A 20,302-nucleotide genomic window follows, 5' to 3' on the forward strand; every position below is an offset into this window, starting at 1 on the left:
TCCGGCAGTGTAACAGTTTTAAGACACAAATATGACAAAATTCTTTCTACAGAACTTTCCAAACCATTAATTCAGAGGTAGGAAACTTTTTTTTGTTTTTGCTTTTTTTTCTAAAGAGGGCCATTGTTTGATCCAGTTAAAGCAACTTAATTTAGGTTGGGGGAAAATTCGGGCAAGCTCCACTGCTCAGCAGAACTGCCTGCAGATGGCTATGGAAAAGAAAGCAAACCTCGACTATTATCAAGCATGACTTGCCTGAATTCTGGTTTATCTTACTAGGACCAAGAACAACAACAAAAAAAGGGTTCACCTGCAAGAAGTTTTCTATGTCTGTTACAAAGTATGTATTATGTGCCTAATGCCTGGGATGGATGATAAATGCTACTGGAAGGAAAGGGTAAATAGGTTTAAGATGGTCCAAAAGGATTTCAAGTTCTATTTTGAAGGAAGGGGAGGACTTAATCGAAGAGGCGAGGGTATTTTAGGAGACTGTCGGGAGGGGAGGCTAGAGGCAGAAACATGGGTGTCCTGTTTTTTCAGGCTCGTGGCTGAGTTTCATTTTCAAAGAGAAAGAAGAAAAACAGGTAGATAAATGTTGTTGGAATAGAAGGTTCATTTGGGGGAGTAGCTCAAGATGAGGTTGGAAAAGTAAGGAGGCAATCTCTGAAGGGCCTTGGGCCTTAGAGAACCAGACAGGCTGACTAGCAATTGATACGTAGAAGAGAGACAGTGCTCTCATTTTCTTCTTTTTTTTTGTGTGTTTTCTAGGCTGAATTATTTACTATATGATACTTCACCCATTTGATGGCAACAGAGAGAATATTTGAGAAAATAATTGCTAAACCGAGCCAGCATCATGTTCTACTGCCATTGGGTGAAAATTAGAAAAGAGAAATAATGATTACTAATGTCCAGAAATTTAAATGAAAAAGCAGTTCCAGCTACTCAACAACCTGGGCAGCATTGAAGGTAAAACAAAGCAGGAGGTTCCTTTTAAAATTGGATCATGATTTATAAGCAGCCACATCTGAGTGGAGAGAACATTATTCTGCTTGCCCACCTGACAGTAAACCAATCTTGCAGGCATCTGAGCATCTTTGAACTTATATTTAAGCCAGGGAACCAGGAAAATGTCCATTGACCAAAAGGAAGGTCAGGGGAGTGTTTACAGCTGAGATGCAAGTAATTGGGAACTTTTTTGTGATCGAAGGTGTTTCATAGATTGCCCTGTTGAGGCGCATCTCAGTTCGCTGCATATCCTAGAATTTTCCAAGTCCCCGTACTTCTTGAGAACAAGAATGTGATTTATTAATGCCCTCTGGAATGCTGACTAGCCAATGGCCCAGTGAAGTTTGGAGGGTGTAAATGACAAGTGTAAACAAAACTGTATTGCCAGCTCTTTGATTATTACATAGTTTCATGTTTTATATTCAAAAGTTCTGAATAAATGGATATGAAAAAACCTCAGTAAAAGCTAAATTAATGAACACATTTTGGTTAGCTGTAGACAGAGGCATAGTGTTGTCTTTAGCAGCTGCCATTGTGTGGTTCTCATACTCGATTATATGTAAGGCAAGTGAGAAGGGGACCAGAATTTTCAGAAAGGGAATGTTAAAACTTTATTTTTAGAGTTTACTTAAGAGTTATTTTGTAGGAAGGCAGGCCACACCCTTGACCCTTTCTCTTCTGTGGGTCTCATTTCCTACAATCCTTTTTCAGTACTTGCCATCCATGTAATTATTTGTTCCAGGCCTGTTTACCCCATTAGACTGCATGCTCCGTGTGGACAGGGTCTATATTGCTATGGCCAGGCACTCAGCACGAAGGCACTCACTGGTCCAGAGGCAACCTTGTGCTGCAATTCAACCAATATTATTTTAACTCCTCCACCTGCAATGGAACTGTTTTGAGTTTGCTACAAGGTTCTACTAAGGCCCTATGGTTGTCCAATGAATGTTTATTGAATGACAATTAAAGATCCTTAAATTTCAAACCCAAAGCTTTAAAGAGACGGAAAACCCTGGGGTAAACCTCAATTCCACTTGGTTGCTCTGTTCCAGGGGATACCTCATCTTTCTCTGCCAATCAGCTCCATCTCCATATTGCCCACAACAGCTTGGCAGACACACTGACACCTTCACCCAATGAGCAATGGCTCTAATTCTTCATTTGTAAAGCTTCATGTGATTTTTTCACGAAAGCAGAGTTACGTGCAGAGGAGGCCATGTACTTCTGATCTCCTTTATGCTGCTTTTCTATGAACTGGTTGAAAGAACAGGGAGTCAATGATGAGAGTAACTGAAGTACCTATCTGTGGGAGTCTTCAACTAAAGTTGGCCACCTGCTTGTAGGGGAGAACATGGGACTTCCTGTCCCTACCAGTCTGCACGAGGGGTGGGGCAGCCAGCCAACCAAACCACGCCAGCACTACCTTCTAAGGTCACAGGTTTAATTCTAGTCCCAACCTGGACAAGCTGATATTCAGGTCAGAATCAGCCGATGTTCAGAAACAGCTGCCAGAATCTTAGTGAACAACCTGAAAAAATTAGCCCACAGGTTCTGGGTATAATTAGTCTCTCCCTACATTTTATTTAAATTTTTCCCTTCTTCCTTTTCCCCACCTCTCTCTTTTCTACCTTTCTCCTTCCTTGATTTCTCCTTTATTTTCCCTTTCTCCAGTGCAGTCTTCTTCCTTCCTTACCTCTATCTACATTTTTAGGTCCACCACATCTCCCCTCTCTTTCTGTCTCCATATTCTTTCTCTCTTCCTTTCCCTTCTCTTTCTTTTCTTTTCTTTTTTGACTTGGAAGTTTAACTTTATCTACAATGTTCTCTTATAAACAGAGATGCCATTCTGCTCCCTTAAAAATATTGTAACCGATAATTTCCAGAAAAACCATTTACATAGTTTAAATCTTTCTGCATAAAACTGTATTATGAGATGAGCAAATATGGGACGGTCTAAGACATAAAGACCAAACCAAACCATTTTACCCAGCATGACTCCTCTGTTGGCAGAATGAAGAATTAAGAACCACATCCCTTAATGTGCTGCTCCAAGAAACGGAAACGTGATAATTTTCGAAGGGGTAAATGCTTCACAATAAAGTCTTTTCACAGAGTAGAGTTTAATTGTAATTGTTTAGGATTGCTTTGGAGGCAACTATTTATGCTGATTTTAAAATATAGGTCATCATCGTAAAAAGGACATAGACTTTTCTACACAGGTTTTTCCACTAATGAAAATATGTAGATTTGGTCGTATCATTCAGGCAAATTAATAAAATAAGAAATGCATGAAAAGAACTTAAACACATAATCATCATCATATCTTATTTAAAAAGTTAGAATTTTCCCTGGAGAGTATTACTCCTCAATAGTTACCATAAATTTGAATTTTTCATAGCTAAGACAATATGTAGACAAAATATTTAACTCAAGTCCAAAATAAAATTATCCAAATCACCTATTTATCATTTTATACATAGTAATTACTTTTTAGAAGTCCTTTAACTTTTATCCAAGGGGATCATCACTCTCACATCAAACCTAGGTCACAAGAATTTCAAACTTTGAAAAAAATTCATCCCTAAGAAGTGAGAGAGAAAAAGTTATAAAAACTCTTAAGTGACAGTCCTGCACTCTTTTAAACAATCCTTATTATAGCATGAACTTTCATTAAGTCAGCAATCAAACATATTCCAATCTTGGATAGTTACAGCCTCTAATGATCTGAACTTTTGATAATGAAACTGTAAGTGCAACATTTTAAAAAACCAGATAAAGAGGGACTCTGGTTTTACTGTCAGGTTTACATTTTTGTCCAGTTCAAGGACAGACATCAAAAATACGTACTTCCAATAAAGACTGAAGTAATAACTTCTGCTGGCATCTCTTCTGAGTTTCTATTTCCCCCACTGATCTTCGCCCAAATAGTAAAAGTAATACAACTGCAATTGGGTTGACTATTATCGACGTTACTCTCATCGCGGTTCTTACAGATCAAATAAGGCTCATTAGTTGAGGTTTAATTCCTGGCTCCTTTCCGAATCCGCCAATTTCCTGGTCTGTTCCCCAGCCAGAGTTCCTGAGGAGTTCCAGGGGTCCCTTTCTCCCTTTCTTTTCCATTCCTCAATCTTTCTCTTGCTCTTACTTTCCTTTTTTTCTCTTCTTTTTATCTACAATGTACTGATTTCCTATTCCTCTCTTACCCATCTCCCCTGCCTTTCTCTTTCTAAGAATTCCTTGATGAAACTCTAAGGGAACTAAAAGATACTCCATGAAATCCTAGGCTGGAAGAAAACATGGGTGGAAGCAATTCTGATCATAGGCAGCCACTAAATTTGATTTGTAGCTGATCTGAAATGTAGGAAAAGATTTTCAGTTACGAAACTCATAAAGTGTGAGGATGAGGGAAACTGGCTACGTTTTAAGTCTGACTTATGGTTTCAAAGTGCTTTATAATGTTTGGCATTTGCCAGCCTTCCTTTCTTTCCCCTAATCCTCAAAACCCCGTGAGTTTTTATGGGAAACATAATCCTTTTTTTCTGATTCATTTACACTTAGCTCATCTGAGTATTGTTTTGTAAAAACCATCTGAAGTCCAAGAAGTTTTATGAAATCTTTAAAAGACTTGTTTTTTAAACCAAGAAGTTGTATACTGCCAATATAAATGGACCTTGATGCCTGGGGGTGGGGGCGGGGGGTAGGGGCGGGGTATGGGTCCAGAACCCATGGCATTAAACTGGATCTGGATATGGCAAAGGATGGTCCCCCATGCCAGACAGAAACTAGGCTTTCACTTTTAGAGTGAGTTCAGTGTTTTAGAGGAGCAACCAATTCATATGCTAGTACATAGGGTACATATTTTTCAAGGAGTATCTTGCTAGTTATGTAAATAGCAAGAGATTTATTTGGAAAACTGTGACTTGCTAGAGTTTCCGCCCAGGAATGGGTCTGCTAATGTATGTGGAGACTGGTACATTAATGGTTGTGTATACACATGTATACCAAACGTTTATGGGTCCTTTGGGAATGCGATTAACATTCAAACTGGAGATTCTTCCTGTGGTTATGTTTCAGAGATGCTTTGACTGTGATAGATCCAAATCTGTCATGAAGCAGGCTGTAATCAGGTTAAAAGATTGGGGTGAAATACCTCCCTCTGCATTGCTGCAGGTCAAGAGAAAGGAAGGTTGCACTGTATCTTTTTTACTAGCAAAAAAAAACATTTCTTTTTGCTGAGCCACAGAACATAGTAAAGGTCATTCCTCTCTCCACATGCAAGGACCTTGGGTTGATCCCCAGGCGCAACCCCTCGGGTTGATCTCTCTTGAAACTGAGACTCAGAAAGGCAAAATGACTTGCTGCAAGTAGTTCCCATGGTAAAGTAGCAGCTCTAGAGCCCAGCCCTCTGGCTGCCTGTAGAGGTTCTGCCCTCTGCAGGCAGCTTTTCTCTCACTGACTGAAAGAGGCTTTGATGAATGGGGTTCATCAGGGGCCTGTGAGAGACCCACAAACACAGCCCCTCCCTTCCCCCCGCTGCACTAATATCTGTCCTTTCCTATTTCCCGAGCTCTCACCCGTCTGACACCTCTCTTCTCTTGTCTTGGCTCTTCAAATGGGGTAGTGCTTCTAGTGTCCCCCTCACCTCTGCACCCCCCCCCATCTATGTCAAGGGCTACTATATAATCTCTACCTGAAAGGTCAAATCTCTGTAGACTGATTTGAGTTGCAGGTAAAAAGTGTTTTCTCTACATGTGAACCTTCCATGAGATAGCAAAGGTTGTACTGTGATATTGGCATTGTACAAATCAGGTCCTGCCTTGCCGAGTTCAACATTATCTCAAAGCGTTGCTTAATTCAGTTGTTGTTTATCTTTTTTAAAGCTCTTGTTTATTTACATCTTGTCTCCCTAACCAGATAGGACAAAGGGGTTGTGCCTTGTGATACTTGGTATCTGCAGAGGGTCAGCCTCTGCGTTTGCCAGCAGAGTAGGCACTTGGTGGATGTTTATTAGCTTGTGTTATATCCTTCCTACAGAACCCAGTGCAGCTTTCCACCCACTCTCCTTCCTCAATCTTCTCAGCTGGTTCCCTTTGGCCTGGCTCAGAGGCTGACCTGGGGTGACCTCACCAATCTTGTCCACAGGGACCCCGGATGTTCTTAGAGCCAAACAAAGACTGTGAGGGCTGGAAGGAACTTTTCATCCAACTACTTTGTGTTACGGAGGGGGAAGTTGAAGTTCAGAGAGGAGAAGTGAACTAACTGCCTCTGGTCTTCTGGCTGTTTAGTGGCAGTGTTAGGACTGAACTGAGGTCTCTCCCTCTAGCCCAATGCTGTTTATTCTATGACGGCGGCTCTCAGAGAGTGTTCTCATATGAAACTGGTGTTCAGGAGGATGAAGTGAGGTCCTCTCCTGCCAAATCAAATACTGAAGGTCTTTCTCCAACGGACAGAAAAAAGACAGATTGATGGATTAACTTTCCTCAATTTAAGATTTCTTTCCATTAATTCTTCTTGAACTATCATCACCTGCTACCAGTTGTCTACTAGCCAATGCAGGCAGACAACAAAATAAAAGGATGACTCATAAATAAATATGAACAGGAACAATCAAGGCCTTGGAAATTATCATTCTTAATTGGCTTTTTAAAAAAGACTGCTATAACCAAAAGTTCTCTCTTGCATTCATATAATAAAATTGTGTATTCCTGCTGGAGACATTGTTTTTTAATTCAAATGCTAGAAGTAAATGTCATTATTTCATGATTTTCCCCGAAGAACATTATGACTCTAAGGGACTCTGTCCCCTGCAACATTCTGCATCTCCCTTAGTGTGATTTTGGGTTATCTCCAGGGAACTGATCTGACTTAAAAAAAATACTAATAATGGCTTGGAGTTGTCATGGATTCTACACTCTGTAGTTCTATGCTGAAGGCCTTTTCACCGAGCGCAGGGCTGTCTCTGAGGTTAATTCGTTTTGCGGGATTCCTCGTCTACGCTGTCGCCCCCTGCTGTCAGTCCTGCACGCCCGTACATGCCGAGCCAGGGTAGGGTACCAGACGCTGCAGACCGAGAAACAGGCACGCGGCGGAGGTCACAGTCCCACAGAGAGCCATCTAAACGCTTTCCAATCGGGAGATCGGGGCACCCCGAGCAGTCTGTCCTGGGGCTCGATCTGGTATTTTAATCCAATCCCCGCAGCAAGTACCCGAGCAAACACCGATAAGAAAATGCCTGCAAATGCCTTCCAAACAATATCAAACGACTCCTGGGCGGCTTCCAGAAGGCAAGGGCCGTTCAAGAGACTTGGCCGAGTCCTTTGTCCTTCCCTGAGACACGGGACCCGGAGCGGGGACCTCTGCCTCACTGACTCACAGTAACTATGTGGATGTGGAGGGTGGCGGCGCGTTCTCAGGCTCATCGCACGCTTTCCCAAATTAGGATTTGCTGCCTGACGTCACGTCTGCCGGAGATTGGCTGTTCAGATCTGACACTGGGTTCCACCGCGAGAGAAACTTTTTAAAGACTTTGCAGCCGGGGCTGCCTGCGAGCGTCCCGCGCGCTCACGCCCACCCTCACCCACTCTCTTCGGGTGCCGGGCGCGGCGCCCCCCCGCACCGCGGCCGGGCCCTCGGACCTTCACCTTGCGCAGCCCGCTGCCCTCGCCCCTCCCCTCCCTCCTGGGCTCCGCGCTCCCCACCCCCACGCCCGCCCCCTCCTCCCCGCCGCTTTCGGTTGGGGTCTGGGGCTGCTCTGCCATCCGCAGAACTTCCTCCCCTGCAACCGAGGTTGCCTCCTCCCCGGCTTTCCCGGGCTCTCGGCAGTTCCCAGGGGGCGCCTGAACGCGCGCAGGCGGCCGCACCGGGCGAGCCGCACGGCCGGGGGCGGGGGCCGGGGACAGCGGCTCGGGCCCGCGATGGCGGGGGCCTGGCTCAGGTGGGGGCTCCTGCTCTGGGCAGGGCTGCTCGCGTCCTCCGCGCATGGCCGGGTGCGCAGGATCACGTACGTGGTGCGCCCGGGCCCCGGCCTGGCGTCGGGAGCGCTGCCCCTGGGTGGGCCCCCGCGCCCGCGGACCTTCAACGTCGCGCTCAACGCCAGGTACAGCCGCAGCTCGGCGGGCGCCGGGGCCCCCAGCCGCGCCTCCCCGGGACCCCCCTCCGAGCGGACCCGGCGCACCAGCCAGCCTGGCGGCGCGGCCCTGCAGGGACTGCGGCCGCCACCGCCGCCGCCGGAGCCGGCGCGTCCCGGGAGCTCCGGCGCGCAGCTCCACCCCAAGCCCGTCGGTCACCCGGCAGCCGTCCCGTTCGCCAAACAAGGCAGGCAAGTCGTGCGCTCCAAAGTGCCGCAGGAGACCCAGGGCGGCGGGGGCTCGAGGCTGCAGGTTCAGCAGAAGCAGCAGCTGCAGGGGTAAGCCCGCACCCCTTCCCTCCCGCCTCGCGCGCGCCGCCCACGCCGCGACCCGGGGGTCGGGGTCACTCGGAGCCCCGCCGCGGGCGGTGTGCGCGGACGGTCGGCTCTTCCCTCCCCGCCCTCCTCTGCCTGCCTCGGAGCGCGGCGGGAAGAACTTAGTGCGAGGAATGCGGGGAAGCGGAGGAACATTCTCTCAGGATAAACCCCGAGTGCATTGTTACTGAGTTGCGGATAAACACAAAAAGCATTTCTGCCTGGGGCGTAACCGGCTGTGCGCGAACCCTGCTTCTTCATGGGTGTAAACATGAAGTCACTACAACTTAATTCCTCAGCATCAGTTAAACTCTTTGCAACTCGGTTGTTATTTACTTTTTCCTAGCTAATAAAAAAAAAAAAGTTTTGGTTCCTTTTCTGTGGTCTGGAACTTTTCAGCATCCTAGAAATTATGGGCTTCGTTCTTCTGCACCTGTGGGGTCTGCTTTCCTGGGACGGGGTGTCTTAGAATCGACAGAATTTTCGGTTGGAAAATTTCTGTTATTGAGGATTCATAAACATCTTCCCTGCCCCCCCTCCCCCCCCCCCCCCCCGTTAATCACAGGTTGGGGGTGTGAGGGGAAAACTAGTTTTGCTTATTTGGTGTTTTTCTAAAGGGATGGTTCCAGGCATTGTGATCTCACCCCTGTTTGGCTACTTCTCAAACTCAGACTCATTTTAAAATGTGAGCGCCGATAATGTGCAAAATACATTTAGCTCTACTTTGGAGGTTAAGGGAACCACTTATTTGGACCTCGTTCTCTCATCTTGTATAGCTCTAGATTATGCAGGGTTTTTGGTTCTTTCACACTTCCCTGACACATGGTTCTTACCCTTCTACCAGGGTACGTTTGAGTTGGGCATCCTGGGTACCTCTTGGGACTCTCTGGAAGCCGGAGGATTGTGGAAGCAGGAGGCTTGGGTTCCCTGGAAGAGAGTGTTGCTACTGCTGGACTCAGGGGACTTTCCTTTGTTTCAGGGTCAACGTCTGTGGAGGGCAGTGCTGTCAAGGCTGGAGTAAGGCTCCTGGCTCCCAGAGGTGCACCAAGCGTAAGTTTCCATGGTCACAGTGGCCCTGTATGGTAGGCAAAATGGGGCTGTCCTCTTGGGGCGGGGATTCAACAGGGGTCACGTCAACCATCTAATGCTACGCTGGACGAGGTAATGTCTGAAATTCAATCCACCCCATTATCTGCAGCCTTCACTACCACCCAGGAAGGGCTGGGACAAGGTAATGATGGTATCAATGCCAGCAGCAGTTTGTGGTACAGAACCATGCATCCATGATTCCTCTGCACTCAACTCAGGTATTACTCACTCACGGCTGTGAATAAGGAGCTAGAACAAATATTCCCATTGGAGGATGGGCCATGTGGCAGAAGCGGCACAATTAATTTAAATATGGAGATCAACAAATGAAAACCATTCCTTAAGATGATGTCAGGTAGGGAATTGGATGTAGGAAGTAGGAAGCCCGATGCTGGGATAAAACATCGTTAGTTTTAAAAGGTTTCTGAAAACAGCAACCAGAATCTTCTTTAAACCCTGTTTCCCAGGAGGTAACCACTTCTTCAGGACTGATAAGCAGGGTTTCTTGCAGTGCTTCTCCAGTTAATACACATGCTTAGCAGTGTTTTAATGATGCATGTAGATCTGAGAACATCGGAAAGCATTTCCCCCATGCATTGTGAAGTTTAGGATTAAGTGAAAACATGTTTTGAGGCTCCTTTTGAAAAGTTGTTTCTGTCTGGTGCTAATTGGAAAGAAATAAATTTTACTTTCATTCAGAAAAAGTTAAGCATTCTTAGATGTTCTCTACACAGATCCTGAGCCATAATCATGTGGACTGGAATCATCCAAAATTTCAGCTGCTTACTAGTAGTCAGCATAATAAATCGAATTTAGCAATTTGTCTTGTATGTGGTTTGGATTTTAAAATACTAGTGGATGAATTAAAAAATATTTAGTACAGTCATTCTGGTGAACTTGCTTATTGAAAAATGCCTTCAATCCATGAAAGAAACAGAAGGATGTTAGCATAGTGGCTTTAATTGTGTAAAAAGGAATGTCCAGATGGGTTATGATTTGGCCGTGATCAAGGAGTAATGGCAGACATGAACTCACTCTCAGTCTCCTGATTATGGAACTCAAGCCATTAGATCAGAAATGCTCAGGGTTATAGGCATTTGAGATTAAGTCATAATTTTTCACTTCTTCTTAGATTACACTTGACATTAGTGCCCCAGCATTTTCCTGAATTTACAACTGCTCAGGTCAAATTACACACCCTCTCCTTGGTCCAGTAATTCCCGCTCAAAGCCCGGTATGATGTGGTTTGCCTATAACACAGAGACAGCCCATCCATGACAGCAAATTGTGGTAGGATATTGCTGTGTAAAGATTAAAAATACAAAGCAGGATTTTAGAGATGATGGGTTGTCACTCCTTGATGTTTGTTAGAATGTACTAAGACTTTAAGAAACTTGGCAAATGATACAATTAAGTGCCTTCTTTGAAAAGAGGGTAGTCCCCCACTGTCAGATTGTCTGAGGATTTGGGGATTCAAAGATGATCTAGAAGGAGGGCATTCAGATCTTGAGACGTCGCCTCATGGCTTCCTGCTTCTCCAGGTGAGAGAGGCAAGGGCATGTGTATGCCGAGGTTTGACTGGGGTTACCTTCTGGAGACTCAGAGGGAGGCCTCAGAAGACTATTGGTCAGAGGAGTTGAACAGTTACTACAGGGTTTCGGAGGAGGCGGCTACATTGATTTAGTTTTACAATACCTACAACAAATGCTTTAGTTCAAGGTGCCCTTCCAGATCCTAGGAAGGTAGCCCTTGGACAGTACTAGAATCTAAGCAGTTCAACATCGCTTTCCTTTTGATGGTTTTCAGCCTTCAAAAGATTAGCCTTACTACACTACCTAATCTGACAAGTTAATTCAGGCTCAAATGCTAGAAACCTAAATCACAACATCTTTCAGGAATAATTGTATTTTCAAAAGTGACATTGAGGTAGGTCAGCGCTCAGTCCAAAGTTGTGCATCTACTAGATGCATCTGTTTTCTTGGGAGGAGGGGCTTGCTTCCTGTGTGTCTGGCATGACCAGTGAGATGAAGGAGCCTTCTGCCCTCAGATGGGACAACTGGGCTTACTGCTGATGCCATGAAACTTGTGTCCACGGCTGAGCAGTGTGACACCAGGAAAGATTCTTGGTTCAGAAGACTGAGTTCAAATCTTCAAGCCTTCACTAGCCGAGTGGTCTTGGGAAATTCATTTGACCTTTCTAACTGTATTTTCCCATCCCGAAATGGCTGTGCAAACACCTTGCCTGCTTTGTAGGATTGTTGCAGGTATCAAGATGAAAAAGAATGGGCGTGAAAGCCCCGATAAAACCAGAAAGATTTTTAGAGTTTATTATTGACTCACGCCACGTAAATCTTGCCTCATTTATCTTTCTAACTTGGCTTTCTTCTTTCTCTATGTGTATTTCCCGAGCTGTCATCATTGTCCTCTTCTTTTTAAAAATATAGATGTGGGATCCCTTTTTATATTGCAGCTTTACTGTAGTTTAGGGTGGGGGAGGGTAAAAAAGGGAGGAGACATTGGTTAAGGGGTGTACAGTTTTGTTCACGCAAGATGAATGAGTTCTGGGATCGAAGGCACAGCAGTGTGACTACAGTTAACAGTACTGTGTGGTGTGCTGGACTTTGCTCAGAGGTGGAACTTACAATGTCCTTACCACGCACAAAAAATTGGTAACTATGTGAGGGGATGGCTGTGTTAATTGTCTTGATTGTGGTGATTATTTCACAATGTATATATGTATCGAAACATGGGCCTACACCTTAAATATATACGATTTTTATTTGTCAATTATACCACAATAAAGATGGAAAAAGGAATAAATGAAAAAGTTCTGGCTTCTAATTAGCAAGAGAAAGAAAATGGTTTGGATTGTCCTGTACCCCCGAATGATTTAAAGAACTTTAAAAGAGCCTAATATTAGATTATTTGTATGTTTCTGGTTCTCATTATGTAAAGGCTTGCTGTCTAGGGGGATAATGCTCCCCTAAGGTATTCATAAATTGAATGGAAATAATCATGACACCAATTTTTGTGACCGTAACTACTTCAGTAAATATTATTGAAATTGAGATTGCAAAAGAAACTGATTTGTTGCTCCTTCCTTTCTCACTTCCTTATTGTGCTGAGATTGAACAATTGCACTGGGGTATGGTTTATTATCTTTAAAAATACAAAAATCCAATGCACATCAGCATGAAATTTCCTCTTAATATAGCAATCATAAAATTAGTATGCACATTTAAATGTATCACCAGGGATGCCTCCTAATTGTCATTATAGTTTGAGGAGAATTGAAAGGCTTTAGTTGAAGAATTTAAATTTATATAGGCCATGTCCAGTTGAAGCAAAAAAAAAAAATATTTCTGCATAAGAGATTGGATGTGTTTATGTTCAGTTTGCTTAATCCAGTAAAGAAAATGAGGTGCCCCTTTGAGGCAGACTGGATTGCTTTAGTTGAATAAAACTTAATTTGAATGGGCACGGGCCATGCTTCTGAAGACTGATTTAGTGAACCTTAAATCACAAATCAGAGAGATGTGAAACAAGCACCCAGCAGACGCAGGGGCAAAGGATGGATATAAGCATCCACGCAGGTGGTCCTGGGGACTCTAGCTTCCCTGTCTCTATGGAGAGATGCCCATTTGCATGTTAATGTGGCTTTTCCAGACACTCTTTGTGTGTAGATCTCTGTAAGTTGAAATCACAGCACAAGATATATCATTTTAGTTATTCATATGGAGTGACTGCTCACCATAATATCTGTTCTGGGCAAAAGAGGTGGTACCACATTTTCTCTCTTTCTGAACACTTATAGGAGGGTTTTGTAGTTTAGAGACTTTGTCTTCTGAGTGGGGCATTAATGTTTTTGCTTCTCTCCATTTTTGCATTTTTTTCCCCTCCGTCTAAGCCTGAACCCACTGCGTATGTGTTCTTTCAATCTTTTCGAACCCCCTTTCAGGGAAAATGTGGGCCAGAGAGAGACATTGCCAGTGGGCTTGACTCTAAAGAGCCGACCGGACTTAGAAACAGACAACACAAAACGATGAAGGAGAGAGGAGGGTGAGGCTGAGTTGGCAGGATAAGGTGGTCGGAAGAGGAAAGATGGAGGATATGAATCTGAAGTGAATGCCTGGCACATTGCAGGCCCTCTGTAAGTGCATGGATGGTTCTTTCATTTATTTAACGGATATCTGTTTAGCTTTTACCATGTGCCACATTCTATGAATAGAGGAGAAACACAGCCAGCTGTAGGGAGTACAGGGTCTGTTTTTACTCACTTAACTCATGGCACATCAAATAACTTGTTCTCTCTTTAGCAAGAAACAGAAAAATCGATATTCCATTGCTTTTCCATTGGCACTGAGCCCACACTGCTTTGAAAAGAGAAAACCCAAACCTAGAAATGTTCCTTAAATCAGACAGAGGAGACAGAGTTATATATACCCTTAGCATTGAGAGATGATGCAGCAGATGGCATTGTCCAGGAGGGTGTTTTGTGGCTGGAGCTCCAGGTGACTCAGAGGACTTTCAGGCTTCTCCTGTCCCTTCTGGCTCATCGTGCTAGCTGAGCTTGGGAGTCAGGCCCAGAGTGATTACGCATTTTTTGTATGCCTGCTATGGCCATTGACAGCTGCTTTGCCAATAGATCTGCAGTGAGGTTTACCATGGCAGCTGCTGGGAGGGCGGCCGGCCCCAGTGCTGGGAGCGAGGGTGGGAGGGTTGGCTGGAAAATCCGGTCATGTGGCACAGACAGCCTGGGAAGGGAGAGGGACCCAGAGGTCAAGTTCACACTGGGTCAAATATGTGTTCTCAACACTAGTTAAAACAAACATTTAGAAACCATAAATTCTATGTTGCGATAGTACTTAAACTTTCTTTGGGAAGCCCTCCAGCTGGTGGGCCGGCCTGAGCACACTGCCGCCCACCCCTGCCTCGCTTGCTTTATTGAAATGTTCCTCTGCCCAGTGAACCCTTGGCTCTTAGGAAGCCCGACTTGTCCAAAGGACCTTTGGCAATCACAGGAGTTTGCTGTTTCTGACCCTGTTATTTGTTGTCTTGGATATTCCAAACATACTCAGACATGTTGGGGAACTCAAATGAAATTTTCCTAAAATGCAAATTTTGCTTCCAAGTCCTTTCTAGCAATGAACAAGGAGACTTGGGGTTCTGGGGCCGTGCCACCTCTTTTTTAACGCTGGCCAGGATGAAAGCACACACGGAGGAGCTGCCGATGGGGTCAGGGCAACTTGTGCAGTGCTTTTGAGCATGCCTGAGATCCTTGCTCTTCATACCCCGTAGGAGTAGGCGAAGCACGCATGATTTATTACCCCTCTGCAAACAGGGGGCAGTGCTCAGACCTCACCCCAGATCTTAGAGCTCTTGCTTTGCTCTTTCTTCTGCGTTAGACTTCTTGGATGTCCAGTGCGGCAGCATTCTCTCTTGAGATCTTGGTCTTCACTCTCTGTCCAGGCAGCCCTGACTTGGGTTGGCTTCCATTGTCTCAGTTCACATTGTGATTTTCCAGGCTGTATTAGTTTGCTAAGGCTGCCATAACAAAGCACCACAGCCTGGGTGGCTTAGAATAGCAGACAATTATTGTCTCAGACTCCTGGAGGCTAGAAGGCCAAGATCAAGGTGTCGACAGGGTGGGTTCCTTCTGAGGGCTGCGAGGAAAGGATCTGGTCCAAGCCTGTCTCCTTGGCTTGTAGAGGGCTCTCTTCTCCCTGTGTCTCTTTACATCATCTTCCCTCTATGTGTGTCTATCTTTGTGTCCAAATTTCTCCTTTTTATAAGAATCCCAGCCATATCAAATTAGGGATTGCCCCGATGATCTCATTTTACCTGGATTACCTCCGTAAAGACCCTGTCTCCAGATAAGGTTCAGATAGATGCAAATAAGGTCACATGCTGAGGTATTGGGGGTCAGGACCCCAGCATATCCTTTTTTTTTTTTTTTTTTTTTTTTTGGCAGGGTGGGAGGGGATGCAATTCAACTCATCACATAAGCCTATAAATGCTGTGCACATGGGCTTGAGAGGTGGGCTACCATAGGATCTGCTGTGGTGTCTCTCCTAGCTTAGGAGCTCTGGCCGCTCCGGGGAGGAAGAGAGAGAAGGAATGGCCACTGGTGATTTTGGTTCTGACTCTGGCCATTTCTACTTCGTCTGTTGTAAGAGATTCTAGATTGGTGGTTCTTAACCATGAGTGTGCAGCTCACGGTTATATGGTCGATGGAGGAGTTTGCCAAACTGCTTTATGGAATCAGAATCTCTGGCTTTTTTTAACAAGCACCCCAGGTGATGCTGATGAAGGCAGCCTACATTTTGAGAAACAGTGATTCAGAAGATGCCCTCTGCTAGGCAAAATTCAGGGGCGACACTTAACATTTAACAAATCAGAAACCCCTCAGGATGGGGCCCTCTAAATATTGGCATAGCTCAGTTTTTTTTTTTTTTTTTTTTTTTTTTTTTTAGGCAAGGCAACCCTTGGTTGACCTTACAGATTGCAAGGACCTTGTCAGCTTACAAAGCCTTATTTTTTATTTTATTTATGCCTACAGCACCTCATCTTCCTAGGTGGTCTCCCATCCAAGTACCAACCAGGCCCAACCCTGCTTAGCTTCCAAGATCAGATAGGATCAGGCTTGTTCAGGGTAACATGGCTGTAGATGGTGTAGCTCAGTATTGAATAGTACATATAAAGATTGCAGCATATAGCGTTATTTCACCCAGTTTTTCTTTGGTTAGTTTCATGTTTGATAAATACATTTATTTTTACAAGAGTTGGAAAATTTCAGAATTGTTAATATGTACGTGGTTCTATAAAGTATTTTTGAAAAAGGTTTAAACACATTGGAACACAGTGGGTGGTGTTTTTTTTTTTCCACTAAATATTCTATTTTTAATTATAAAATATTTTAAATACACAAATGCATTGAAAATAATAAATCGAACAGGGTCATGTTTTTAAAGGCTCCCAGATGTGGTAATTAAACACAACGATTTATATAGATAAGGGACAGACTATGGTCTTATCTCGCTCTAAACGCATGTTTTACTAATGAAATTTCCTGTCTTGTTAGTGGAGAGAAAATAGTACATAATTGGTTGCTGTGACACAAATTGGTTGTTTTGGTCCTTAGGAAAAATATATCACAGCTGTATTTATCTTTATATGCTCATGTGCACCTATTCATTTGCCTTGCTTATTATTAAGGATTCGACCTTTCTGGTAGGCACAGCCCACTGCCTCCTGAGACCTGGGGCAAGGCCTTAGGTTACTGCATTCACAGCCCAGGAATAATGATGGTCTGTACGTCATTCAGAGGCTTGCTGGGGACCGCACGCAGTAATATGTGAAAAGTGCTTAGAGAGCAGGACTCCTGCCCAACAATATTTGAGCTCTTGGTGGGGGTGGGGCGGGATGGGCTCTCCCATTCTGCTTAGGTCTGCCCCCTCTTGGGTACCGCAACTTTTTACACACACCTCACCTCTTTGTGTTTCTCGGGTCCCCTGGTGAAAATCATGGCTTACTCTCTCTGTCTCCTGGAGCACTGACTTCACTCTTACTTGGCTCTGGGTTTGGCTGGACCAGGTGGGAGAGGCATCTGTCTCCCCATCACTGTCATCTCCTGGGGAGCAGGGTTTTCCTTGGGTCCCTCTAAGTGCCTATGCTCCATTCCATGCCACAGTACAGATGTTAACCAAATTGATAAGAATTGAGATGAACTAGCATCTCTGATTGTGTTGTAAATAATGTCCTCTAAATCCTATATAAAGAATTCCACTTCTTTCTTTGTTTATTTACCTCACCTGTTGGCAATCATTTCCATTTGGTTTTCTTTCCCTTGTTTTCTCTGTGTGGTTATCCTTGCACAACAGACGCTGCTAATTCTGACAGTTTTTCAAGGGCACGCCACCTTATTCTGTTTCCTTCTGCTCTGTCTCTGAAGGCTGCCCTGGCATGGCCCAAACTTTAAGACAACTTTTCCTTTCTCCCTGCCAATTTTAGAATCTTTCTGCTCAACATCATCTGATAGAGATTTGGGACTAAATAAAATGAATGTTGTATGATTTTCCCTGTAATTTTAGATCTCCAAATACTGCTCTTGGCCAACTGCACTGTTCCCTGTGGTTTTTTCACTCCACCACATTTGAGTAATATTGTTGGCACGGACGTAAGTAAACAGTTTGTGAAATGTCGTGTTTTGTAAATTAGGAGATGGATGGGCGGGTTTGTGAACGCATGCCTTTGATTCCGCTGGACCAGAGGGAAGATGAGTTTGGTCAATGGATGGGAAGACAAATTGGGGAAAAGTGTTGCTATCTGAACTTGATGTGGTCAGCTTTTCTGAAGTGATAAAATCAGTTACTCAGAGGTGTGAATGAAATGGCTGGAGAGGAATCTTCAGAGGTATTTTGGTAACAAATTAAGGGAGAATCTTCACAGAGGAGATCAGATGTAACCAGTAAAAAGCCACTGGAGGAAAATAGGTAATAAAACAAGGAAAGTAGGATAATAAGGATCTTTTTCTTTATGGACTTAAAGTTTATATTTCTTATAGGATTACCAAAGAATTCCGGTCTCACTTTCAATCTTGTAAGAACTTCATTTGATTGTTATTACAAATTAAAAGGAGAATCTCTGGCCTTTCGCCTGTATGTATGTTATTTTAACACTATATCAAATGAAGAGTTAATAATTAACATCTTCAAAATATGTTTCACTGTAAGAACTGTTTAAATTGGCTAAGGCATACAACCTCACCTTGATGAATCATATCTACATTGATTCAAGAGTCGGAGGGACTTCTCTCTCTGCCATTCGCCATGAATGTTCATTCAAGCAGATCGATTAATTAACTTCCGAGGCTTTTTACAACTGGAATGAAATGAACAGGGAGATTGCCGTTCATTACCCAGCTTAATTCAGTGCATTCTTCTGAGTATCAGACATACATGTTCTCTTTGAACACTTTTCACATTGTGTCACACTGTGTGTGTGTGTGTGTGTGTGTGTGTGTGGTTGGCTTCTCAGCTTGAATGTGACCTCCGTGAGGGTAGGGATCATACATAGCCATCTCTTTATCCTCAGTACCCGGTGAGTTCACATAGATCTTTATGGAATGAATGAATAGATTTATTGGTCGCACTTTCACTGAGCCCCTGTGTACGAGGTCCTGGCACACAGAGGTGTTCGGTACTATGAAGAAAATAAAGCAGGGTGATAGGCTAGAGAGTGGTGGGGGTTAGAGGAATAGGAATAGGAATAGGACGGGACTTATGAGACCTGTGTGATATGAAAAGGTCTGGAGGGAGGTGTGTTTTAGGCCAAGAGAATAGCCAGTGCAAAGGCCCTGGGATGGGGATAGGCCTGGCCTGATGCAGAAACCTGGAAGTGAGTGTCGTTGGGTCATCAGCAAGGGCTAGAGTAACAGGTGATAAGGGAGACGGGGCCACATCCCCAGTGGGGTCTTACAGGCTGTGTAAGGCCATCAATAAGATAATAAGGGGGACTTAGAAATGCAAGGGGATTTTATTATTAAGGAATTGGTATTTTTCAGCACTTCTTTGAAGACATGGAAGAATGTTTTCAATAGAAAATCCATTCAATCATCTTTCCCACTATTTTTATATTTTAAAAATTTATTTTCAATTACAGTTAACATTCAATATTATTTTATATGAGTTTCAGGTGCACAGCACAGTGGTTAGACATTTATCTAACTTACAGAGTTATCCCCCTGATTAGTCTAGTACCCATCCGGCACTATACATAGTTGTTACAATATCATTTACTACACTTCCCTATCCTGCGCTTTACATCCCCTTCACTATTTCGTACCTATCGATTTGTGCTTCTTAATCCTTTAACCTTTTTCACCCATCCCACCAGTCCTCCTTTCATCTGGCAACCATCAGTTTTTTCTCTATGAGTCTGTTTCTGTTTTGTTTATTTTGTTCTTTAGATTATACATATAAACAAGATTTGAGATCATATGGCCTGTGTCTTTCTCCATCTGATTTATTTCACTTAGCATAGTAGCCTCTAGGTCTGTCTATCCATGTTACAAATAGTAAGATTTCATTCTTTTTTTTATGGCCAAGTAATAGTCCATTGTATATATGTGGCACATCTTTCTTTATCGATGGACACAGATTGCTTCCATATCTTGGGTATTGTATATGAAATATTCTTTTTTGTCTTTTCTTTTAGAGCCTTTATTTTAAAGTCTATTTTGTCGGATATAAGTGTTGCTACCCCAGTTTTTTTAAAATTTCCATTTGCATGAAATATCTTTCTTCATTCCTTTACTTTGAGTCTGTTTGTATCTTAAGATATGAAGTAGGTCTCTTATAGACAGCGTATGTATGAGCCTTGTTTTCTTATCCATTCAGCCACCCTATGCCTTTTGATTTGAGCATTTAATCTATTTACATTTAAAGCGATTATTTATAAGTACATAGTTATTGCCATTTTATTATTCATATTTATGTCCCCCGCCCCCTTTCTTTTCCTTAAAGAAGTTCCTTTAACATTTCGTGTAATACTGGTTTGGCAGTGATGAATTCCTTTAACTTTTTCTTGTCTGAGAAGCTCTCTTTCCATTTTAAATAATAGCCTTTCTGGGTAGAGTAATCTTGTTTGTAGGTCCTTGCTTTTCCTCTCTTTAAATATTTTGCGTTATTGCCTTCTGGTCTAAAATTTCTGTTGAGAAATCAGCTGACAGTCTTATGGGAATTCCCTTGTAGGTAACTAACTGGT

General features: G+C 43.6%; 1 protein-coding gene and 1 pseudogene across 6 annotated transcripts in view; one reads left to right on the top strand and one right to left on the bottom strand.

The window, feature by feature from the left end:
- Window positions 1-7,700: 7,700 nt before the first annotated feature.
- The window catches only part of LTBP1 (latent transforming growth factor beta binding protein 1), a 337,195-nt gene continuing 324,593 nt past the window's right edge, over window positions 7,701-20,302 (top strand). For 2 of the 6 annotated variants that reach the window (XM_036224209.1, XM_036224208.1), the window contains exons 1-2: window positions 7,701-8,413; window positions 9,429-9,499. In XM_036224209.1, coding sequence (XP_036080102.1) covers window positions 7,923-8,413; window positions 9,429-9,499 — 562 coding nt within the window. In that variant the 5' untranslated portion in view covers window positions 7,701-7,922. The remainder of the gene's footprint in view (window positions 8,414-9,428; window positions 9,500-20,302) is intronic. The other 4 variants (XM_036224206.1, XM_036224211.1, XM_036224207.1 and 1 more) reach the window with 3 other exon arrangements.
- LOC118606204 lies at window positions 16,089-16,207 on the bottom strand (annotated as a pseudogene).

The sequence above is a fragment of the Rousettus aegyptiacus genome, unplaced genomic scaffold (assembly GCF_014176215.1).
Source record: "Rousettus aegyptiacus isolate mRouAeg1 unplaced genomic scaffold, mRouAeg1.p scaffold_m13_p_7, whole genome shotgun sequence".
In the NCBI taxonomy this organism is placed as follows: domain Eukaryota; kingdom Metazoa; phylum Chordata; class Mammalia; order Chiroptera; family Pteropodidae; genus Rousettus; species Rousettus aegyptiacus.